Source organism: Chelon labrosus (genome assembly GCF_963514085.1).
Source record: "Chelon labrosus genome assembly, chromosome: 4".
NCBI lineage: Eukaryota > Metazoa > Chordata > Actinopteri > Mugiliformes > Mugilidae > Chelon > Chelon labrosus.
Genome location: NC_140340.1, coordinates 19,873,854 through 19,894,675, shown reverse-complemented (window position 1 = coordinate 19,894,675; position 20,822 = coordinate 19,873,854). Strand labels below are relative to the sequence as shown.

The following is a 20,822-nucleotide window of genomic DNA, read 5'->3' as shown; positions in this document are numbered from 1 at the left end:
TGTTACTAAAGTGAAGTTTATGCTTCTGCTGGGACACCTATGCACGTGGCCAACGCCCGTGCGAGCCGTTTGTACTTGTTCGCTCGTCAGTCTGGCTCGCTCTCTAACAAACACTCGTCGGCTCTGTGTGTTTTTTGCTAGTCTGGTTAATTTTTGTTTCCACTTCCTGCTTCACTTTCAACAATGGTGACTGAAACTTTTGCCGAAATTTCGTCAAAGTCGAGCTATACAAATGTTCGTGTCTCCGAACCTCCTCAGTTGACCTTTCCTCAATATGTTCCAGTTTTGTTGATCCAAAACAATCGATTTGAAAATTGTGGAGATGGAGAGGCAGCCAGAAATACTAAAGTGGAAACACACTACTACCAAGTGAACCAATCACAGCTGTTGCAGTCTGCGTTGCCGCGAAACACATTTACATTTCTGGGGAGGCGCACATCAGGCTACAGCGTTAGGGTCTGTGCAGGGTCTGGGCTGTCGCCGTAGCTACGGTGTCAAACTGACACAGAAGCCTAAACCGCCAATTAGACATGTACCACCCACCTAGACCAGAACAGACACCCCCACCCCATAGCAATGACACTCCTTGATGGCAGCAGCCATCCCCAGCAGGATGCAGCCTGACACAGACACACACACAAAAATGGTTTAGGAACAACTAAAAAAGCATGAAGAACAGCACAAGGTGTTGACCTGGCCTCCAGATTCACTAGATCCCAAACTGATCAAGTATCTGTGGGATGATTCACAGAGGCCCCTCCCCTCAACCCATAGGACACAAAGACCCCCACTAACAACATTCTGTTACCAGACACCACAGTACACCCTCAGAAGACCCATGTCCATTCTCTGATGTGTCACAACTGTTTTGGAGGCACAAGGGAGACCTACACAATATTAGGATATATTAGATATATAACATATTAGTCATAATGTTATGGCTAATCGGTGTATAAGCTATACATATGGATTGGACTGAAATTTTCTTTCATTGGCCTAGTTTGATAATCCGCTGACTCCCCATCTTGGAACACTGTGTCATTCAGATTTATTGTGTTGAAATAAAATGGTTAAAAACTACTTGTGTGCGTTGATACCAACCATAATCTCATTCCTTACCACAAACCTTAATGAACTGTAAAAGGTTCTGCAATATTTCCATTTCTGCCAACATTTTATTTTGCACACTACTTTCATTTCTAAAATTCTTCAGCCAAATAATCAGCAGCTGTTAGCATGCTAACTGCATTATTCTAACTGCTACACAGGTGTATGGTCGCCATGGAGCTTGTGTGGAAACATATTTATGAGTCAACTTCAGAATATTAACTGATCCAGACAAATTGATTGCATAGGTTTAAAGAAACTGAATATAAACGTACTTGATCATGTGTTGCACGACATGTTCTTTTGTTGAGTACATCTATTTATCTATTAAAATAAATTGTTAAATTTCCAATCTGTCAACTGAGGACGCACACAGACAGTTTCTAAATATTCAAACACACATGCTACATTCCTGATCCTTCATAGTGAAGCCCTGAAGGGCAGTGAAGCTCAGCTGTGACCAGTGTTGATCCTCATGTGGTTCCTGTCTGTGTGTGAGCCACTGGAGGCCTCAGGTAGAGGGAGTGGGAGGGTGAGGGGAGGGGAGGGGAGGCTGGAAGTCACATGGGTGGCAGTCAGGCTGCTGTCACATGGCTTGTGTTTGCAGGTTGAGCTAAAGGGAGGAGGGGTTTCTGCAGAGAAGTTTGTGTAAGAGAAAAGCTGCCGCTTTTTCTTCATGTAGCCTTTCAACAAGTTGCAACACTGAATCAGATCAAGGAAGAGCTGCTCTGTCCACACAGACTAGAATGGAAATCCCTGCCATAAATCTAAAGGTGAGACTGCTGTTTACTTTTAATCTTTGGGCATGTGGGTTTTAGAGCAAAGACTGGTGTTAAATGAGTTGTTGATGTCAGCTTTGTTTCTCAGTTCTCGTTGGTAATTCCTCTGTGAGGCAACTACCTTCCTCTTCAAACCCAAATCACAGTGACACTCTGTGTTTTGGTTTCAAGTAAGAAAAGTTTAAAGGTTTTAGGAGATACAGCCTCTAAAGTATGTTAAAATTACATTTGAGACCAAAGACAACACAAAGTAAATTACATTATGAATGGAGAGAAATGCAAACATAGTGATAAATCTGTTCATCAAATAGGACACAAAGATAGACCTGTGCATAGACGGTCAAAGATAAAAAAAACTCATAAGCAGTGAATTTGCCCCTTCACACGGAAAATGTAGACAGGACAACTGAAATAATGTCATATCTTGTAATGTTTAGTCAAAAATTGGACGGAAAACTTTAAAGATCAGAAAATCTGAATCATGATGACGAGTTGATGATGTGAAAAGTTAAGAGCTCTCACACTGTGACTTTGTCCGGGGTGGACTGTGCAGCCAGCTCTCTGATGCAGCTGATCACATGTGTCTTTTGTAGTTTTTAACGTCTGTGAGCTCACATAGATTCATCTGATTATTTCCCATATTGCCAATTAAACAGTTTATTGATTTCTTTTCATTTACTTTGTAGAACGTCAGAAAATAATGAAATAAGTCCATGTGATCTTAGATTACAGTTATATAAAATAGGAAAAACTCCACACTTCTGCCTTTCATTAGTATATGCTTATGATAGTATATGATTTTCTTAATTGTAGGAAGTTTATTTTGTGACTAATCACTCTAAATCTAGACTAAACTGAAATGATAAATAAATGTCTAAAACTCTTGTCTCTTCTCCTGCACTCTAGGCCATAGTAGTGGTGCACTGGCTGCTTACAGTATGGTGAGTGTGCACACTTTTTGTTTTCCCCACAAACCTGAGGAATTTCTCTCCTCTTTTGGCTCCCGTACTCACGCTCGCCCTCTTGATTCAGGATTACTCTTTCACCTCCACGTCTCATAAGCTGTGCGATCAAACATAACCCCTGGAGTGTGTGTAAGAATTTTCCTTCCGTCTTTCCTTTTAGGGGATGCATGTTCCCGTTGTTGCCCGCGTCCTTTGCATGGGGGAACGTTAGTGTTTTAGCCATTGGAGTCTGGGCGATTGCACAGAGGGACTCCATAGATGCCGTGCTCATGGTGAGTCTTTGCCCACTTTTCTTCTCTTCGTGTAGTCTTATAACGTCATGTGACACTTACAGGAGTGTGGCGGCTGTACGGGCGCAGAGCTGCGTAGTCCTTCTAACCTATTTATCCGTGGAATCTAGGACAATGTGTGGCCGTCCCTTTGAGATGGATAGCCGTACAGCACAGTAGCTGTGGCTTTAAGCCAGATTTCAGCTAAACCAGGAGCCGGTTTCACTGAAATCTTTGAAAAATATCTCAGACAGAGCTTCATCTTGTGTTTCCATGAATCTAATAGTAGTCTAGCTGTTATTTTAAACCTAAAACATCATCTTACCCTAACTCTACACTCAGGTTTCCACAGACAAACATGTGACTCATAAATTGCAGTTTTCTGATGTTGCTGTGGAGCGACAGAAGGAAAAGAGGACAATAATCAGATTTAACTGTACTACAGCAAGGACATCATTAGTTGTGTTATCCCATCTTTCAAAGGTAACCATCCTCAGCTTCACTGAGACTTTAGCAGAACTATTGAGCCCTGCCCTAGAATCACAACTCTGCTGCAAGTCTGCACTGAATGCAGGTTTCAGGCTGATGGAAGATTATTGTACTGTTAAGAGGTGTACAAACAAGAAGAGACCTGCACTGCTGTGGTGACCAGAGACCATGGAATGTAAATAAAATTCGAGAAGAAACTTGAAGTCCCAAACTGAACTAATGTCAGCTTTGAAGTGACTTGATTGAGGCGACGACCCACTGGACTGACTGACACGGTTGACTGACACAAGGTGCAAACACATAGTTCCCCAAACGCTTACCACAAGGAAATGCCTTCCACGACATTGGTTCCTGCCACTAAATTCCCCATGCTGATATCGGGCTTAGAGGCATTGCTGGCTGTATTTTCCTTTCAAGCAGAGAGAGGTGACGCCAAGAAGAGTTGGCCCCATCCATACACCAGCAATATTCTTATGTTCTGCTCATTTTGCGGTAGGAAACAGTAGAGCTGGGTTTAAAAAATCGTTTTTCTGATTCAATCAATGCTCATTTGAAACATCCTGATTCAGATAATAACTGTTTTTGCATGACCAGTCTCGTGAGACAGGACAATGAGATTAGTCCATATGTGAGGGAGATCCAAAACACCAGCTGCTACGACAGAAGCTACTATTCTTTTAAAACCTGATTAGGCTTTAAACACGATGACAGAGAAGAGCTGGACGAAACCAAAGCCATATGCAAGATGAGAAACTAGAAGTAAAATATTGTCGAAATACCACAAACCAATGATTTTGTGAAAATGTCTATTTTATAACCAAGCAAAATAGTTTTGAAACTGAAATTTTTATACACAAAGGTTACCTGGGCAACCCCTTCCACATGTGATTAGCTCGTCGGCCATCACTTTGTAGTTGACAGCTGGTTGCTAGAGGACGTTCCTTTCTTAGATTTATCCTTTGGGCGTAAGAGGGTTTTGAGTGTTGAGATGCACCTCGATAGAAAACTAGCTGTCCAGGCTCCTGCTCAGTGACAGTTTTGACACTGATGGATTCACTGTCGCTTGAGTTGTGCAGCCCTTTACCTTCATGCCATTCAGTGTCACGGTCGCTCATGTCCAGCGTCTGTCAGACAGGAGGCCTGTGGACTGAAAAAGCTGAAAAAGTAATTAGTAAGCAGGATCCTTTGACATTGGCCTCTATCGTCAAAGTCAAATCCATCAGTCAGAGCTAGGGAAGAAAGACGTCCACCTCTTACACAATGTGTCCTCCTGTATCCTGTCGTGTTCATTCTTGGCGTCACTTTCACAAGCACCCGCAGTGAGTTTAGAGTTTTCAAGTGTCGACCAATCACACATTTGAGTGAGGAGGTTTAGTTTTGTATCACAGTATGGATGTTGACTGTGCTGCAAAAGGCAAAGATTCTATATGGATTGCTTATCCTGACAGCAGCTGAGGCCGGAGGCATCATGTTTTTGGGTTGTCTTTCTGTTTGTATCACGCTGCAGTCAGATTTGGCACAAACATCCACTTGGACTCAAAGTTGAACAGATTCAATTTTGGTGGCTGAAGTTCACTGATTCAGACCTCGCATACGACCCATCCTCGTGAGCGAGATATTTTAGAAATGCCGCGATGGAAACTCCTCAGATTTGGAACAAACATTCACTTGGACTCAAGGAAGAGGTGGCTAGAATTTGGTGGTCAGATGTCAAAGGTCAAATACACTTTGACCTAAAGAAAAACAAGTATTTTTTTGGCCATTACTCTACATACCATCTTATGCATAATAATTACTACCACATTTGACACAAATGTCTTGATGACAAGTGATGTTATTTCATATCAACAAAGTCAGCTTCACCGTGACATCACAATGTTCTGCAGCATCATCTTGTATTCAGTTCCTTTAAAGTCTCCACTACATATATTACATGAATCTGGACAGACATGGATGAACAGCAAACTGCAACTTCTGCGGTTGGTGGAGATATACTATAAGGTGATATTTCAGGTTTCTCTTCTTGTTTTTTCCTCCACTGTCTGCATTTTTCACCAGGATGCTGACACCACAATTTTCCATTGTGCATACTGTTAGATTTGTATCTCCTTTCCTCGACTCAAACAGCTTTCTTCTGCAATGGAATGACGAAGAAATCTTAGTTAAAATCAAAGTTATTTGCAGTGAATTTAATATAATATAATATAATATAATATAAATGTCACAGTCTCACCTCAGAGTAAATAAAGACGGTTAGCCAACAGCATGTGCATACATACTTACCCTCCTGTACATACAGTATATACAATATATTTACATCATCATTAAGTGTAAATTAGTCACAAAGGGCAAGTAAAGGAAAGGAACAAAGAGATAAAATAAAATATGGTGGGGAATCTTTCCCTGTGGCACCACGACAGGTCACTTCAGTTCATGATCTCACTTAAATTTAAAAACCTTGTCTATAACGTTTGTTCATTAAGATGCTATCTTCTCTTTTGTCCGGTCCCTGCAGTTTCTGATGGGGATGAGTCTGACAATACTGACCGACATCATCCATTTTTCGATCTTTTATCCGGCGGACGACATTTCAGTTGCAGTGGCTCGCTTCAGTGAGGGAATGGCCATCCTCAACCTGCTACTCAAGCCTGTCACCTGCTTCTTTGTCTACCAGATGTACCGCGAACGAGGAGGAGAATACAACGTCAACTTTGGTAAGCGCCAGCGGATGAGTCGGGTTCGTCAGACCTGTGTGGATGTCGTCATGTGACAGCTTTACCGTGAAAACTGATTAATGCAGTGAAAATCATACAGGAGTATCCTAATTCCATTTTGACAAGCAGATACTACTCTTTACATAACATCACACATCCAGTCAGTACGCAGTCTGGTACGATTTCAGGAGGAGTGAAAATTTAAAAAATATATATCTAAGGCTCTCTACAGAAATGATCTCCAGTCTGTGTGTGACCAAAGCTTAAGGTGCGGCGTGAAAGAGCATGTGTCCAGGAGCGTTCTCACATCCTCCCTGTGTTGTTTTATGCTCTTTGTCATGAAAGGCCTGCCAAGCGCTGCACAAACTGGGTAGACTCTCTGCTAAACCACTGGCAGATGATTCCACAGTCAAACTAATTAGTTCCAGTCACAAGACTTAAAATGAAGTGAAATATCCGAGCTGGGGAAAAAACCCTTTTCCCAATGAGTTGTTTATAACATGCGTGTGGCATCCTGGCTTCCAATTTCCATTGCACTGAGGATCATAAAAACCCGTGCCTGCTGAAAAAATGTATGATCTGTCGTGGCTGGCCAGAAGCAAAAATAGGACAGGAGTGATGAAAAGAAAGGGAGAAGGAGCCGGTAGTGACAGCCACGAAAAGAAATTTGATGTTGGTATTGACTGCTGAGTTAATAGCTTTTTCTTAGTGGACAAACAAGTGATAAGCGTACCGACTGGTCACGAGACAGTCAAAATGTTTTGATCAGCTGTGTGTGGCCATCGATTTGAAGACTTGAGCTCGAGCTGCTGAGAGCTTTTCCATTAGAAATCCCACTGAGCTATGACGCGTGCTAGACAATCAAATCCTTGTAAATGTTACCCATTTCTTCATCTGTATTGATTAACCAGTTGTCGTTGTATTGTCATGTCATTTGTCATTTAATAGTAGGAGTGAGAAAGGTTCCGTTCAGGGATGTTGAGATTTTCTTCCCTAAACCTCAATAATAAGTAGAACAATGAATATAATCCAGGAAGTAGAATAATGCTTTTATTTATCCATTTTTTTTATTATTAAATGTAATATTACCTGCTGAAATGGTCATTTATCACATTACATAGAGACGTAATGAAATGTCTCCTGCTTTGCAACCCAAAACTTCAGTTGACAAAACACATCTCCTGACTGTTTGGAGGATAATTGAATATTGATGAATCTGCTCTCTCTGTGGTTTTACTATAGTGCCTCATTCACGCAGCAGGCGCATCCATTAGACTGTGTAGTGACTGATGAAAGCAGCGAATGTTAGCTTCAGACAATGTGTGTTTTAATTGCTGTCTGATTGCGTAGCTCGCATTGAAATGGGATCCCTGCTGCACCGAGCTCTCTGGGAACCGGATAATAAGGTGCATGTGAGCGAATTGCTGTTGGAGCTATTCAGGACTCCCTCTATTCTGATTGACGGCCCTCTTACGGGGGTTTGAATTACTCAGAGTTTGTGTCTTAGGTTCTACTTTTATGTCGCTTAATACAATAAAGGCTGCATGTGCCAGCGATCACTCATTTGCTTTCAGTCTAAACCACTCAACTTCTTCTCACTGCTTAGCAACAGTAACTAGGCGCATCAGATCTGTTGAGGCAAGGCAGCTTTATTTATGGAGCACATTTCAAACACAGAGGGAAGATATATCTTTTAAATAAGCAACAAAACGGCATTGCAACAACATTCAAAAACAATAGGCAGTAATAAGCTTTGGATTTCTCCACATGTTGAACCTGGTGTGTACGGCACAGTAAGAACGATAGTTCAGTTTTAGGGCTGTGCCTTTTTAGCCTTTAGCCTTTCCAAAACGAACTCCAAAATATTAGCAAATGGATAAGGAGTAGCATACTAATAGCTAACTTGCTACTGTCAAAGTCTCGCAGCTAATGTTTACCAGTGGATTCTGCATCAAAAATATCCCCATCCCTTGTACACTGCAGAAGCAAACCTGGAAGAGCAATTAAGAGAAATTTTCATTCAAGTGAGTGGACGCCATGTTTGAGTTTTAGTATCTGGTTCCTGTAATACATCTATGGCCACTATCTAGAGCAGTCAAATGCTATTTAAGAGTTACTGTAGATTGCCTTTAGCTAATTGCATTATTTTGAGGGCTCAGACAGACAAAGCACTACTCATGAGCATGCTCTCAGCACTACTCATGAGCTGCTAAGAGTTTAGGCTAATGTTAGCAGCTGTGGTATTGGGTTTTAAAGTTTAACCCTAGCCAGGGTTATCTAAGGTAAAGTCTAATGCACTGTTTCAGATTACAAATAATAAAATACAGTACTTTTGAATGAACACTGAATTTTGAGGCTGGGTCCTCGTGACCTTTATGTTAAAATTCCAACTTTGCAGCAGGTTTGACAACTATAGGGGCTGATTCTATTTTTATACAAATCACCCATTTAAATTATGTCAGTGTTTAAGATCAAGGATAAGGCTGCTTTGAGTGACAGGTCGGTGCAGTCGCAGTTTCAAAACCACTCAGGATTTCTCCATCTTAGAGTCTGTGGTGGAGATAGACTTCTCAACAAACCTGTGTAGCTAACCAGGTAAAATCTTCCACCTGAACTGTGCCACCATGTTTAACTGGGCAAGTATAGCAACAGTAACTTAGAAGGGACGTGGCTTTGCAAAAAACCTCATGTTCCTGTGTATTTGTCAAAACCTACATTTCCCTGTTCTTTCCCTGCGTGTCATCATTTCTAACCTCTGTCTTATTGCACTTTCCTGTCATGTTTTTTGTTTGTGGACACTTGTGTTGTCTCGTGTTTTTCCTGTCATGATTTGATCATTTGTCTCTTCTCTTCTCTTCTCCACTGCTGACCTTTGACCTCTCAGACTTAGAGACCTCTGTGGACAGTCGATGCACTACGGACAGTGCTGACAGTGCCTTTACAATTGGCCGCCGTTATTGACTCCCGGCTTCTTCCCTTTTTTTTTTTTTACCATTTCTCTCCTCCAATCATCTTCTTCCGTCCCCTTCCACGCAGGAAGTAAGAACACCAAACAGGCTGCGAGAAAAACAAAAGAAATTTCCATATTTTTTTCTTGTCGTCTCTTTCTAATGTTGTGTTGTCCATTTCATTGTAATTATTTGTCTGTCTTTTCATGTGTCTGTTCTCATCTTCGTCAGTCGTGATTACCCTCCCATGCCTGCCTGCACAGCTGTGTTTTATCAGTACAATGCGTTTTTTTTTGTTTGTTTTTTACATGTTCTATTGTATTTTATGTGTTCATATGTTTCTCCAAAGTTCCACATCTACTGTATGTTTTATTCAAATCTCCGGTCTCCAGACACCTCATTTGTGTTTGTGCATTCGGTTTGCATATATTTATGCCAGAGCTGCATGATGGGGCACATTCTAAAATCAGCCCAATTAAAGTCAACATAATGTTGACTCATTATAAAACAATGAATGTGACCTGGTTGTACGAACAGGTTTGTTGAGCTTAACACGATACCGCCTTACTTCTGTCACATATACCAATATTTTTTTATTTTTGTTTTTTTAAACTCTGCAGTGAAAGTAAATGTTTGATTAGCATTTAAAGGGGAACTACTGTCTTTTTACAACCTGGACCTTATTTCTGGTATAAGAGACGATCGTTTACTCACCCATATAACTTTGGTGTAATATTTAGTCATTCGGGAGATAATTAGATCAGCATATATCCATATAGTGGGAGTGACTGGGGCACCAAAACGCAGCCTCTAAATAACGTATTATCTGCCGCGAAACTCGGAAATTTCACCAATATTTTGTTATCGTATGCTAGTGCTATTCCCCGTTGAGTCCGGAGTTACCTGTTATCATCATCCGGGGTCTGTAGATTGACCTACAGACCCGGGATGATGTTTTCTGACCTGGATGATGTCATCTCAGAGCGCCGCGCACACCCGCGATGGTCGGCTTGTTTACCTGTAATTTGCTACTGCTAGTTTTTTGCAAGATGGCTGATGTCATCTCTGAGCGCCGCGCACACCAGGGATGGTCGGCTTGTTTACCTGTAATTTGCTACTGCTAGTTTTTTGCAAGATGGCTGAATATTTTTCAGATTCTGAGGTTGTGGACGAACCATTTTATGCCAGAAATAAGGTCCAGGTTGGAAACAGCAGTACCTCTTTAAGAGGGGCGAATAATGAGGTAATGGAAGAAGGGGTACATTTTAGAAAACGTAGCACACATATATTCCTCAGTATAACGTCCTACATTCATACACCAGCTCTGTGGTAAGAGTCTTGTCAGGGTCTTGTCAGGATTTTGTCAGTGGTCTCCTGTATGGCAGCAACGTCTAACTTTCCAGAATGGGTGTCATCTTCCAGGCTTTCTAACAAGGTTGCACCATCCATTAGTGTTGCAACATGTCCACAGACTTTCATAATGTGATAAGCCCTTGAAACCGACGTCGCAGTAGACTGCACGGAGGCATATGTAGTCAACCTGCTTGCAATATTTAAACAACTTTCTGCATAATCACTCAAAATATCTGAACTGCACATACATATAATAGCTGTATAGCTCATTTCTGGCTCAGACCACAAATTTATCAGTCAGCCCTCAATCATCTGCTTGTTTGTCACAGTCACATCACTCTGGGCCACCAGAGGTAAGAGTGTGCAGGGATTCCAAACTTTCAAAAACACACCATTGGTATTCTAGCCACTTTGCAGTGAGGGCTATTTGTTTTTGAGCTTCACATGAAGTAAAATATGATTTTTCAGAGACCTTTGCCCAAGTTGAATTAATTATCAAGCATGTTTACATGAGATATACTTCACTCAGGAATGTGAATGCCCTGGAGTCTGGGTTATTTGTATGACTCCTCACAGAAGGCAGTCTCAGACCACTGATGCTGTGGTCAGATTTCCTTTAAAACAGGCACGGCTTGAGTATCTAATCAAAAAAATCTTTAGGGATCTAATGTCCGCACTGCTTAAAGAAGATTTTTGAATAAATGTGTCTCAATCCAACATTTTTCAGAGGCAGCCTGTGCTTTACCAAGACATTTTCCACCAGTACAGTCTATATTTATCTGGAGGCAGCCAGATGGTGGAGCCAAGATAATAAATTTGCCCAACATGTATTTGTGTGAAACAAAAAGTTTGAGCATGTTGCTTCTAAGAATCTCTTTCACAAACAATCAACAATAGCCCAGGCTCCGCGGTACAATTAAGACGTTTCGCATAGCAGGCGTTCAGCGTGCTGAAGACTTTTGGCTTGTCTCTGCAGGTTTCCCTTCTGTATCACGAAACAGAGACGCCTATCAATCCATTGACCATCCCGATGAGTCCTCCAACGCAGCGAATCCCTTCAACCAGGGCCACGACAGCAAACCAGGTGTCCGCACATACTGAGCGGAGCAGACATTGAACAACGGACCGTTTTCCTTCCACTTTTTTATGCAGTAGTACAGTGCTTGGGGACAAATTTGTGTTGACCCCTGTGTTTTGTAATGCTGGTTCTCTTCAGAGTCCAGAAATGAAATCTAGTTTTTATTTTGGTAAACGATTATGTGTTTGGGTTTTAAAGCAAAATGTGGTTTAATTAAGTTCATATTTTGTTCAAATTTTGTTTTGCTAGCTGGCACATAACTGCTGAATAAATACGGAGGAAAACAGTTCTTCCACTCCGATGCTGTGTTGCTGTTAATACCATGTACTATTGTTTTGTTGACAGATGTTGAATGGAACTGTTAAGTTGTTTTACTTCGGACCCAGTGAGTCACTGTCAGAAATGTGGCACTTAAAGACATTAAGAGTTGTCTGTCTTGCTTTGTGCTTTGTAAATTATTACATTCCCCTTGTATGCAGTATGTGGTGAATATAATGACTATTTTCCAATTATTTGGTACAGCAGTGCTGAAAATACTGAACTGTTTGGAACAAATGAATTTAATGTACAATGTTGTGCCTTGGAAGCTATTTTGTGCCTCTGTACTTTTTCAACTAATGTGAGTTGTGAAATGTTTCACCTGAGTTGAGGAGAGTGATGATAATGTTGGAAGCCTTTCTTCTCATAACTGAGCAAAATGCAGGGCAGCGCAAAGAAGCCACAACAGCACTTGGTCAAGTCCATATTAAAGGACCAGTGTGTAGAATTTAGTGCCATCTTGTGGTGAGGTTGCAACCAACAAAATACCTTTTCCTTGTTGGAGAATCTATTGTACTGTGGTCACCATTTCAACGTAAATCGTAAAGGGTCCTCTTAAGTCAGTAGTTATGTTTACAATGACAATATTTTGTCAGTTTTAATCATTCTGATCAGTATCACAAAGTGTTTCTGCTCATTTTGGAGACTCAGATCTGCTGGAAATATAAAGTTTTTCAAGACAAGTCCACATTTTGAATACAACTATAAACATTTATTCTGGCTTATTCAACTTTTCAAACTTTGTTTTACTACCTCCATGTTTCCGTCCCTGCTGGAAACTCGTAACATCTCCTGATGTCCTTCTGACACGGGACAAACATGCAGAACAAATGGTTTTATTCCAATCAGACCACATGTTTACATGGGTGCTAATGTTTTCCTATTAAATCGATTATGAAATGTTTACAACATGCCTCTGATTCAGGTTGAAAATTAATTCCTTCTGATCAGACCAGTCTGTTACAACTGAGATGAAAACATGAGACACTTTTATTCTGATTGGACTATTGTTACAATTATTAGTGTCCATGTAAGTGAAGGGTCTTTGGTTTGTCTGTTGTGGGCTATGTAGAAACATGCCAAGACATCAAGGACTGATCTAAGCTAACAACACAACATCACAATCATTTATCCTGTAGTTACAGGTGATTACATGCTAATGAACACATCATTTTGAAAACCATATTCTAGTTCTGTGAATGTATCCCCCTAAATCTTACACACTGGACCTTTAAGAATTATCTTATCACAAGATAAAGACTGATTTTTGTAATGATCACGTAGTTTACTCTGTATAAAAAAAACAATGTTACTTTCATAATTCTGATAGTTAATTGTCATTTATATAGACTGTCGTGAACACATTTATAAAGTAATATCTGTTTTCAGTGTAACATCGGTAGATTACAGACCTGTGCAGCCTGTGAAACCTGTTGAACTGTAAGAATAAGGACAGGTAGGTATGGCACTTTTGTCACATCGCAAATGCTAAGTGAAGAATTTTAAATCTCAAGGCATTCACGCTATCTTTAGCGCTCAGTGAAAATTGTGCAACCGTTCATTGAGCATTTCTTGAAATGTGCACTCTCAGTTTTAGTGTGCAAATGACAAAACCATGATAGCAATCAGAGCACGAGGAAAGTCAAGTTTCAGTATTTTTTTTTTTACTGTCAGTTCTCTTTTGAAAGTGTTACAAGTTCCTGTTTTCAGAATGGAGATGTGGTAACTCTGCTGGTCGCATTATGAATATGTGAGACAATCCTGGCTGTTGCAGCTTGATGCACACAGATCATAAGATGCACCTTATTAGATTACATGCTGGACATATGCGAATTTAATGTATGAACATGACTTAGCCTACCCAGGGATCCTGTAAGAACTCCATACCTAATTGCTGCAATGTGAATGCACACCTTCATACGCTGGCACAATGTCACCATCATGCTCAAAAGTTCAAAATGTGCAGCTGCAGTTTTATGCACTGTTTATGCACAATGTCTCTGTCTGCAGTGCACAGAAGTTTGTGATTCAGTAAAGACTTGCATACAGTTCATTATTGAGTTCATAATATACACTCTTTTTTTTTTTGCTTTTATTTGTACCATAAAAATACTGCGAAAAAAAATCACGTAGAGTTTAAACAGCTGTTACTTCTTTCGTTTAAAGGTTCGTTTCAGTTTTCATATGCTAAGTTTTTATCTTAAGAATAAAGAATAATGTTAAACCGCGAGTGTTGTTTTCTATTTGCATGTCACTCACATCCCATGCAGCATCTTGAGTCCTGCCCAAAGAAATGTTTTTTTTTTTCTCACATTTTTCTCTCGCACACCTCTGTTGTTTATCCCGCCAGACAACACATTTATCTTCATGCTTGTACTAAACCCCTATTCTGCACTCCGCTGTGCTTTTTTTCCGGAGCCATTTCACCTTCAATTTTAGCCTATTTTCTGGTGATATAGAACACACTACAAAATGTACTTGACTTAAAATTACACAGGGATGAAATATTAAATATAATAGCCTGAAACTGAAATATTTATTCCCTGCTGCCTCTCACATTAAAAATAAAATCAAACTAATTAGAGAGATATTCACCTGGAATGTAAAACACCTGATTTTCATATTTCACCCACAGCTTAGGTTGAAACCTAAGCACTCCTTCATGAATTACTTGAAGTTTCGCAGTATAAGCACACACATGGTGAGCCTGCAGTCAAGGTTTCTGTCCCTGAAGGCTTTTGTTATCGTGAGGTTGTATCTTTTCTTGGTTTAAATGCCCTACTGTCCTCGAATGTGTAGGCGTTGGAGCTGTAAGCCCTTTAGAGAACGCTTGAATGGAAATTCTATGACTGTCATTTTTCACACATCCACATCCACACAGACAGTGACATATTGGCTGCATATTCAACACCTCGGTACAACTGTAAGTTTAGTGACCTAAAAATCAACCATAGACAAAGCATGTTTGGAATGCCTAAAAAAACATCTGTAAGCAAAAATGTGGCTCATGAGTGAAAATCTGTCAACGGGTGATAAGCAATATTTTAAACTCAGTCATGTTTATTTAAATAAATGCTTATTAATGTAATTATTTGGAGGGAATAAACAGGCGGCGACCTCCAGGGCAGAAAATAAAGCCAACACGTAAGTGCCAAATACTGCAGTTCCTTGAATGACCACTTGAGGCTGGATTTAAGACCAAGCGGTGCAGCTTGGCAACAAGAAAGGAAGGCAACTGCTTATTAGGGCCCGTGGGCAAGTAGAGGGGCCCCCCTAGGGCTGACACTTTTAAACAGCAGTGGCAATGTGTTAAATATTCGATGACAGAAGGAGACCCCCCTCAGTATTGATGTTCTTGGAGCATGGGGCCCACTCGACTTCACAGAAGCAAAATACAATAAATAAAATGGAGTAGAATAAAGGAGAATAAAAAAGATGAAAAAGATAAAAGAGATTCATTCATCTTCTGTAACCGCTTGTCCCGTGAAGAGTCACGGGGGGGCTGGAGCCTATCCCAGCTGTCATCGGGTGAGAGGTGGGGTACACCCTGGACAGGTCTCCACTCCAGTCTATCGCGGAAAGATATTCACACTCACATGCACACCTACGGCCAGTTAAGAATCACCAATTACTCTAAAGAGCATGTCTTTGGACAGTGGGAGGAACCCGGAGTACCCAGAGAGAACCCACACAGACACAGAGAGAACATGCAAACTCCACACAGAAAGGCCCAGACGGCCCATGGATTAGAACCTGGAACCTTCTTGCTGTGAGGCATTAGTGCTAACCACCACGCCACTGTGCCGCCCAGATAAAAGAGATATGTGGCAAAATTAGATAAATAAAAACAGAATAGAGTGAGATTGTCCATGTGTGTAATGTATGTGTGTGTGTATGTGTGTATGTATGGCAGTTCAGCAGTTCAGTAGCCTGATGGCTTGTGGGTAGAAACTGTCCCTGAACCTGCTGTCCTTACATGTCATGTGCATCACTCTTTAAAGTAGTTGAGTTTGACGTACGGCCCACAGTATTTCTGTGTGTTTCTGTCTCGGTATCTGTTTCAACTGGACAACTTCAACTTCCTGGTTCCTCCCCGATCCGCCTTCCATCTTCACCCACTGGTCCGGTTCTCAACTTCCTGGTTTCGCCATAATCTCATCCATTCCACCAATCCGAAGACTGTCTCCATCAGGCAAAGTGGTTTAAAAGCAACAATATACTGACATTTGAGGCAGCTGTGTGTAGAGAGAGAGAGAGAACAGCTTGCCTCGGGGTCAGAGAAAAGTGTTGTTAGTTGTTTATTTAGATTCAGGCTTTTGAGCTATTTTTTTGTTAGAAAGATTAGGATTATCGGTTGTCCCAATTTGGAGCAGTGGATAGATTTGAGTTCTGTTCTGATTTCACATTACTGCATACACTTAGGAGAATTGTGTCTAGTAACACTATGTTTAAGGGCGATACTTCCATCTGTTTTCTGTTTTGGCTTGTTTTTGAGAGATGTGTTGTATTTAAACTTCAGCAAAGTTCTTCCTTTGTACTTGTTTTAATTTCTTTTGAGTAGCATCCATTGCCCACTTCTATTCCTCTTTGTTTATGTGTTTTGTTTTGTCTTTGAATCATTGTACATTAAACAATAACCAGCCAACGGAACCTGTTTCACACCTGGTCCATTTATGTTACATCCCTTTACCCCTACCGAGTGGGGTCGTAAGATGGATATGTTGCCAACAGAGTGTCATGGTTCAGGTTTTTTGATTCCTGTGTTCATGTTATGAGTTTCGTTCATGTTTCATGTTTTTCAGTTTCCTGTTTTATTTTGTTAAGTTCTTGGTTTCCTGTCTCGTGTCCCTTCCTGTATCTTCCCGCCTTTGTGATTGTCTTCACCGTCTTGATTGGTTTCACCTGTTTCTCGTCACCTTCCTGTCCAGTGATTTCCCACCTTTGTAATTGTCTTCCCTGCCCTGATTGTTTTCACCTGTGTCTCCTCTGCCCTTGTGTGTGTGTGTGTGTGTGTGTGTGTGTGTGTGTGTATATAGTCCTGCTTTTCCCTTTGTCCTCTGTTGTGTCATACTGTTTTCCACCGTTCCCCTGTGTTTCCTAGCTCTGGTCTTGTTATGTTACATTCTTGTCTTTTTAAAAAGTTTTTATTTTTATTTTTGGTTCTCGCTTGTGTTTCCTTTTTGTTTAATTAAATTCAGTTTATGCCTACTCCTGCCTCGTTGTATAGTGTCCAGTATTTAGGTCCTACCTCTCCCTGAAAAACCGCGACATGGAGCCCAATTCACAATGAAAATAAGTTATCCCTCTGAGTGACAAAAGAATAAGAAAGAGGACGAGGAGAACAGAAAGCAACAGCTCATGGATTAAATGTCTTGGTTTAAAGCTGAAGTTTGAGGGGAGAGTAGGATGCGTGTGATCCTCTCCCTTTAACTTTTCTTTTGTTACACAGCTGTTACCTTTTTTGATGGTGTAATACTTAAGGTGTGATCAAACTACAGGTGAAGGGCTGGTGATATAAAGCTGCAAAGTGACAGCCATTCCTTGTTGCTGTATGCTGGGGTTCATGCGCTCCAACAAACAAAAACTGTAGTTATTCATCACTCGGAGAATGGCTTCCAAAGTGAATCAATCCTCAAAGTTACCTCTAAGTTAAAATGCCAAACTTCTCTTCATAGAGACCAAAATTTGGACCAATATTTGAGTGACTTGTAGGTCAGCTGTCACTGCAGAGTTTATACGTCTGCGGGACGTCGTAACCTACGCACGCAGCCTACGCATGCAGCCTACGTCTGTGCAAGCTATTTATAGTTGTACGCTCGTCAGTCTGGGTTGCTCTGTAAAAATACCACCCAAACGCTAGTCGGCACTGTGTCTTTTTTGCCAGTCGGGTTCATTTTGCTTCTACTTCCTGCTTCGCTTTCAACAATTCGGACTGAAACTTTTGCTGAAACTTTTGCCAAAACTGTGCCGAAGACGAGTCATACGAGCGTTTGTATCTACGAACCTTCTCAGTTAACTTTCCTCGATGTGTTCCATCTTTATTGATCCAAAACAACGGAGATGGAGAGGCAGCCGGAGATACAATAAAGCGGAAATATGCTACTACCAAGCGAACCAATCACAGCTCTTGCGGTCTGCATCGCCGCGGCATGTAGTTACACTTCTGGGGAGGTGCACATCAGTTATGGCGCTAGGGTCTGTACAGGCTCTGCATATGGGTCTGCGCTGTCGCCGTAGCTTCTGCTTCAACTTAATATAGAAGTCTAAACTGCCTATCACTCTGTGAGGTGAGGTGGAGTCAGGCACTGCCAAGATGGCGACAGCCCATATTACTCACGCTGAGCTTCAAAGCTAGTCTTCTGTAGTCCAGTCTGGGGTTCATCCATCTTTTCATAGAGTCAGTAGTAAAAACAAGTTTTGGATGCACACCAGATGAGAAAAACATCCAGCATGTGATCCGCAGAGCATACAGTACACTTCAGTGCACTGTTTCCAGTAGTAAATGAGAAATCAATATTTACATGGTGTTTCATTTTCAAGGAAATTACGGTTGTCCCTGTAATTGGTAATGTAACACATAATCCCAACTTTCCAGGATATTAATCGGAAATGATTAATTTACCGGATCTTGGAAATTATTGGAGTTACCGAATCTGTTCTGCGGTAATGAGAAATGGGGCAAACAGCTTTTCCAAGTGTTGAATCATCCACTGTTTTAAAAGGGACAAAGTTGTTCTTTTTCTTCTTTGTCTACCCCGTAAATGAGTTGGCCAAGCCCCAAAGCGCAATCAGACGAAACCACAGCCAGTTTGAGCTGATGTGTTCTGATCCACAGTAACTGTAGGTCAGCCAGTGAGATGTCAGCCAACTGAAGAATCACACCGCACAGTTTATGTGGTTCATTCATTTTCTGCGTGTGGTAAACAGTTTAAGTTCAAGTGTATTTATCTTCATGATTATTTGTAGAAAATCTTTTATATAGCCTGAGTGCCGCTGTGGACTGTGGAGGACTTAATTAGTAGGTAACCAGTGTTAATGATTCCTTTGTGTTGAGCTCCTGAGCAGAGTGGGAGGCTGTGGCTGTACAAAGGATGGAGGAGGAGGATGGAGGGGAAGGTGCACAGACGGAGGTGTGGGGGAGGGAGGGCACGGCCGGCAGCTCAACAAGCTGTTGATTAATAAGTAGCTGCCGGGCGGCCTCTCCTGAGCCCTGCATGCATGCAGGTTTGACACATCCTCGGGCTCACACCTGTGATTCCTCCGAGTCAAGGACACGCTCACTCGCTGCCACTGTGGGTTCGATGCAATAAAAGGAACTCAATTTGTCAGCTCTGTTATTGCATTAGTGACAATCCCCAGAGAGGTTTTGAAAGAATGAAGGCGTGGGCTTCAGGACCGCAGACTAAGACACAATAAGAAATGTTTTATTTTCAACATTTTGACGTGACCAATATTTCTGAAATTAAATTGGCAGACTTATTTTTAAGGGAATTCTTGTTAATTCTTGAGAAAAGCTTTTGCACCTTCATCATTACACACGGACCAAGTGATTTGGCTTTTGGTGCAGATAAACAGAGGCTCACATAGCATTTCTGAAAGTGCTCTGCTCTTAAGCTCTTCAAATTTCAAATGAAAATGATTACCTTCCTCTCATGGTTTTTAGTGCATTTTTCTATTTCTCCACAACCGTAAAATCTACTTTTCCTGACTAAGCCCAGACTCCCAAAAATATCTTTGCAAATATAAACACCTTTAATGTAAATGAATAAATCCAAAGAAAAATGCGAATGGTGAGTTTTATCCCAGACATAGCTCCAGAAGTAGCGGGAGAAGATACAAGTAAAACTATGACCCTCGGAGTGGCTGGGGTCACGCTGAAGCCCTTGGCTCTGACTCCTGGGTTAATTATACAGCACGGGGGCAGTGAGAGATAAAGAATATTGACACGCTGTGGCCTACATGTCTCTAATTGAGTGTAGGTGAAGAGGAGGAAGAATATCTGATCTGGATGGGGAGATCTCTGAGATGAAAGTGACAAAGCAACACTCTATCTATCTTGAACATCTAACTTAACGCGCTCCCTGCTGTCCAGAGCCGCCAACAGAAAGAAAACCCACTGGAAACAGTCTTGCTCCTCTGAGATTAAAAAAAAAGTGTTCACATGTGAAATTGATTAGGGTATGACATTTTTATGCCTCGAGCACCTCATGTCCCCTTGGAGGGCATTCGCAACCCTTGACCTTTCCACACTGCAGACTCATGCATCTGTCACCAGCGATAACGGCACCAAAATTGATTCCAATTACCCTCCGGTCCACTGCAGCCACCAGAGAAGGGGGTCAACAAATCCCTCGCCATTAGGCAAGAAACTGATTGGTTTTATTAGTTGGAAACGCAATGAAACAAACACTGTTAAAAAAAAAAACAATAACAAAAAGAAAACAAGCAGTCCTTGTCTCTTGGGGGTATTCTTGGAATGAGGTTAAGAAAAGCTGGACTTTTGGAGTGTGAAACGGCCTGACTTCAGTTAACCTGCAAATCCATTCTGCGAAGGCAAAGCTCATCAGTCTGGATAAAACAATCAGGGAATCTGCGTGTGCACCGTTTGAATACAGATCACATCAACTTAGTTAAGAAGACATAGATTTAAAGATGAATGATCACACCGATGGAAATTAAAAAGAGCAAGTAAAGTCGCACACAAAACAAACAGGGAAATTAAAAATGCTTGGTCTTTGCACCCTTTGAGCTAAGTTAAACTTAAAGGTGAAGTTATAATCAAACCTAATTTCTTTGGCAGAT

General features: G+C 41.2%; 1 protein-coding gene across 1 annotated transcript; it reads left to right on the top strand.

Moving 5' to 3' along the window:
- Nucleotides 1–1,762: 1,762 nt before the first annotated feature.
- agtrap (angiotensin II receptor-associated protein) lies at nucleotides 1,763–14,407 on the top strand. Its single transcript, XM_084542580.1, has 5 exons — nucleotides 1,763–1,880; nucleotides 2,793–2,827; nucleotides 3,012–3,123; nucleotides 6,125–6,323; nucleotides 11,601–14,407. Exons 1-5 carry the CDS (start codon nucleotides 1,854–1,856, stop codon nucleotides 11,723–11,725), a joined length of 498 nt encoding a protein of 165 aa, XP_084398706.1. The 5' UTR covers nucleotides 1,763–1,853; the 3' UTR covers nucleotides 11,726–14,407.
- Nucleotides 14,408–20,822: the final 6,415 nt, after the last annotated feature.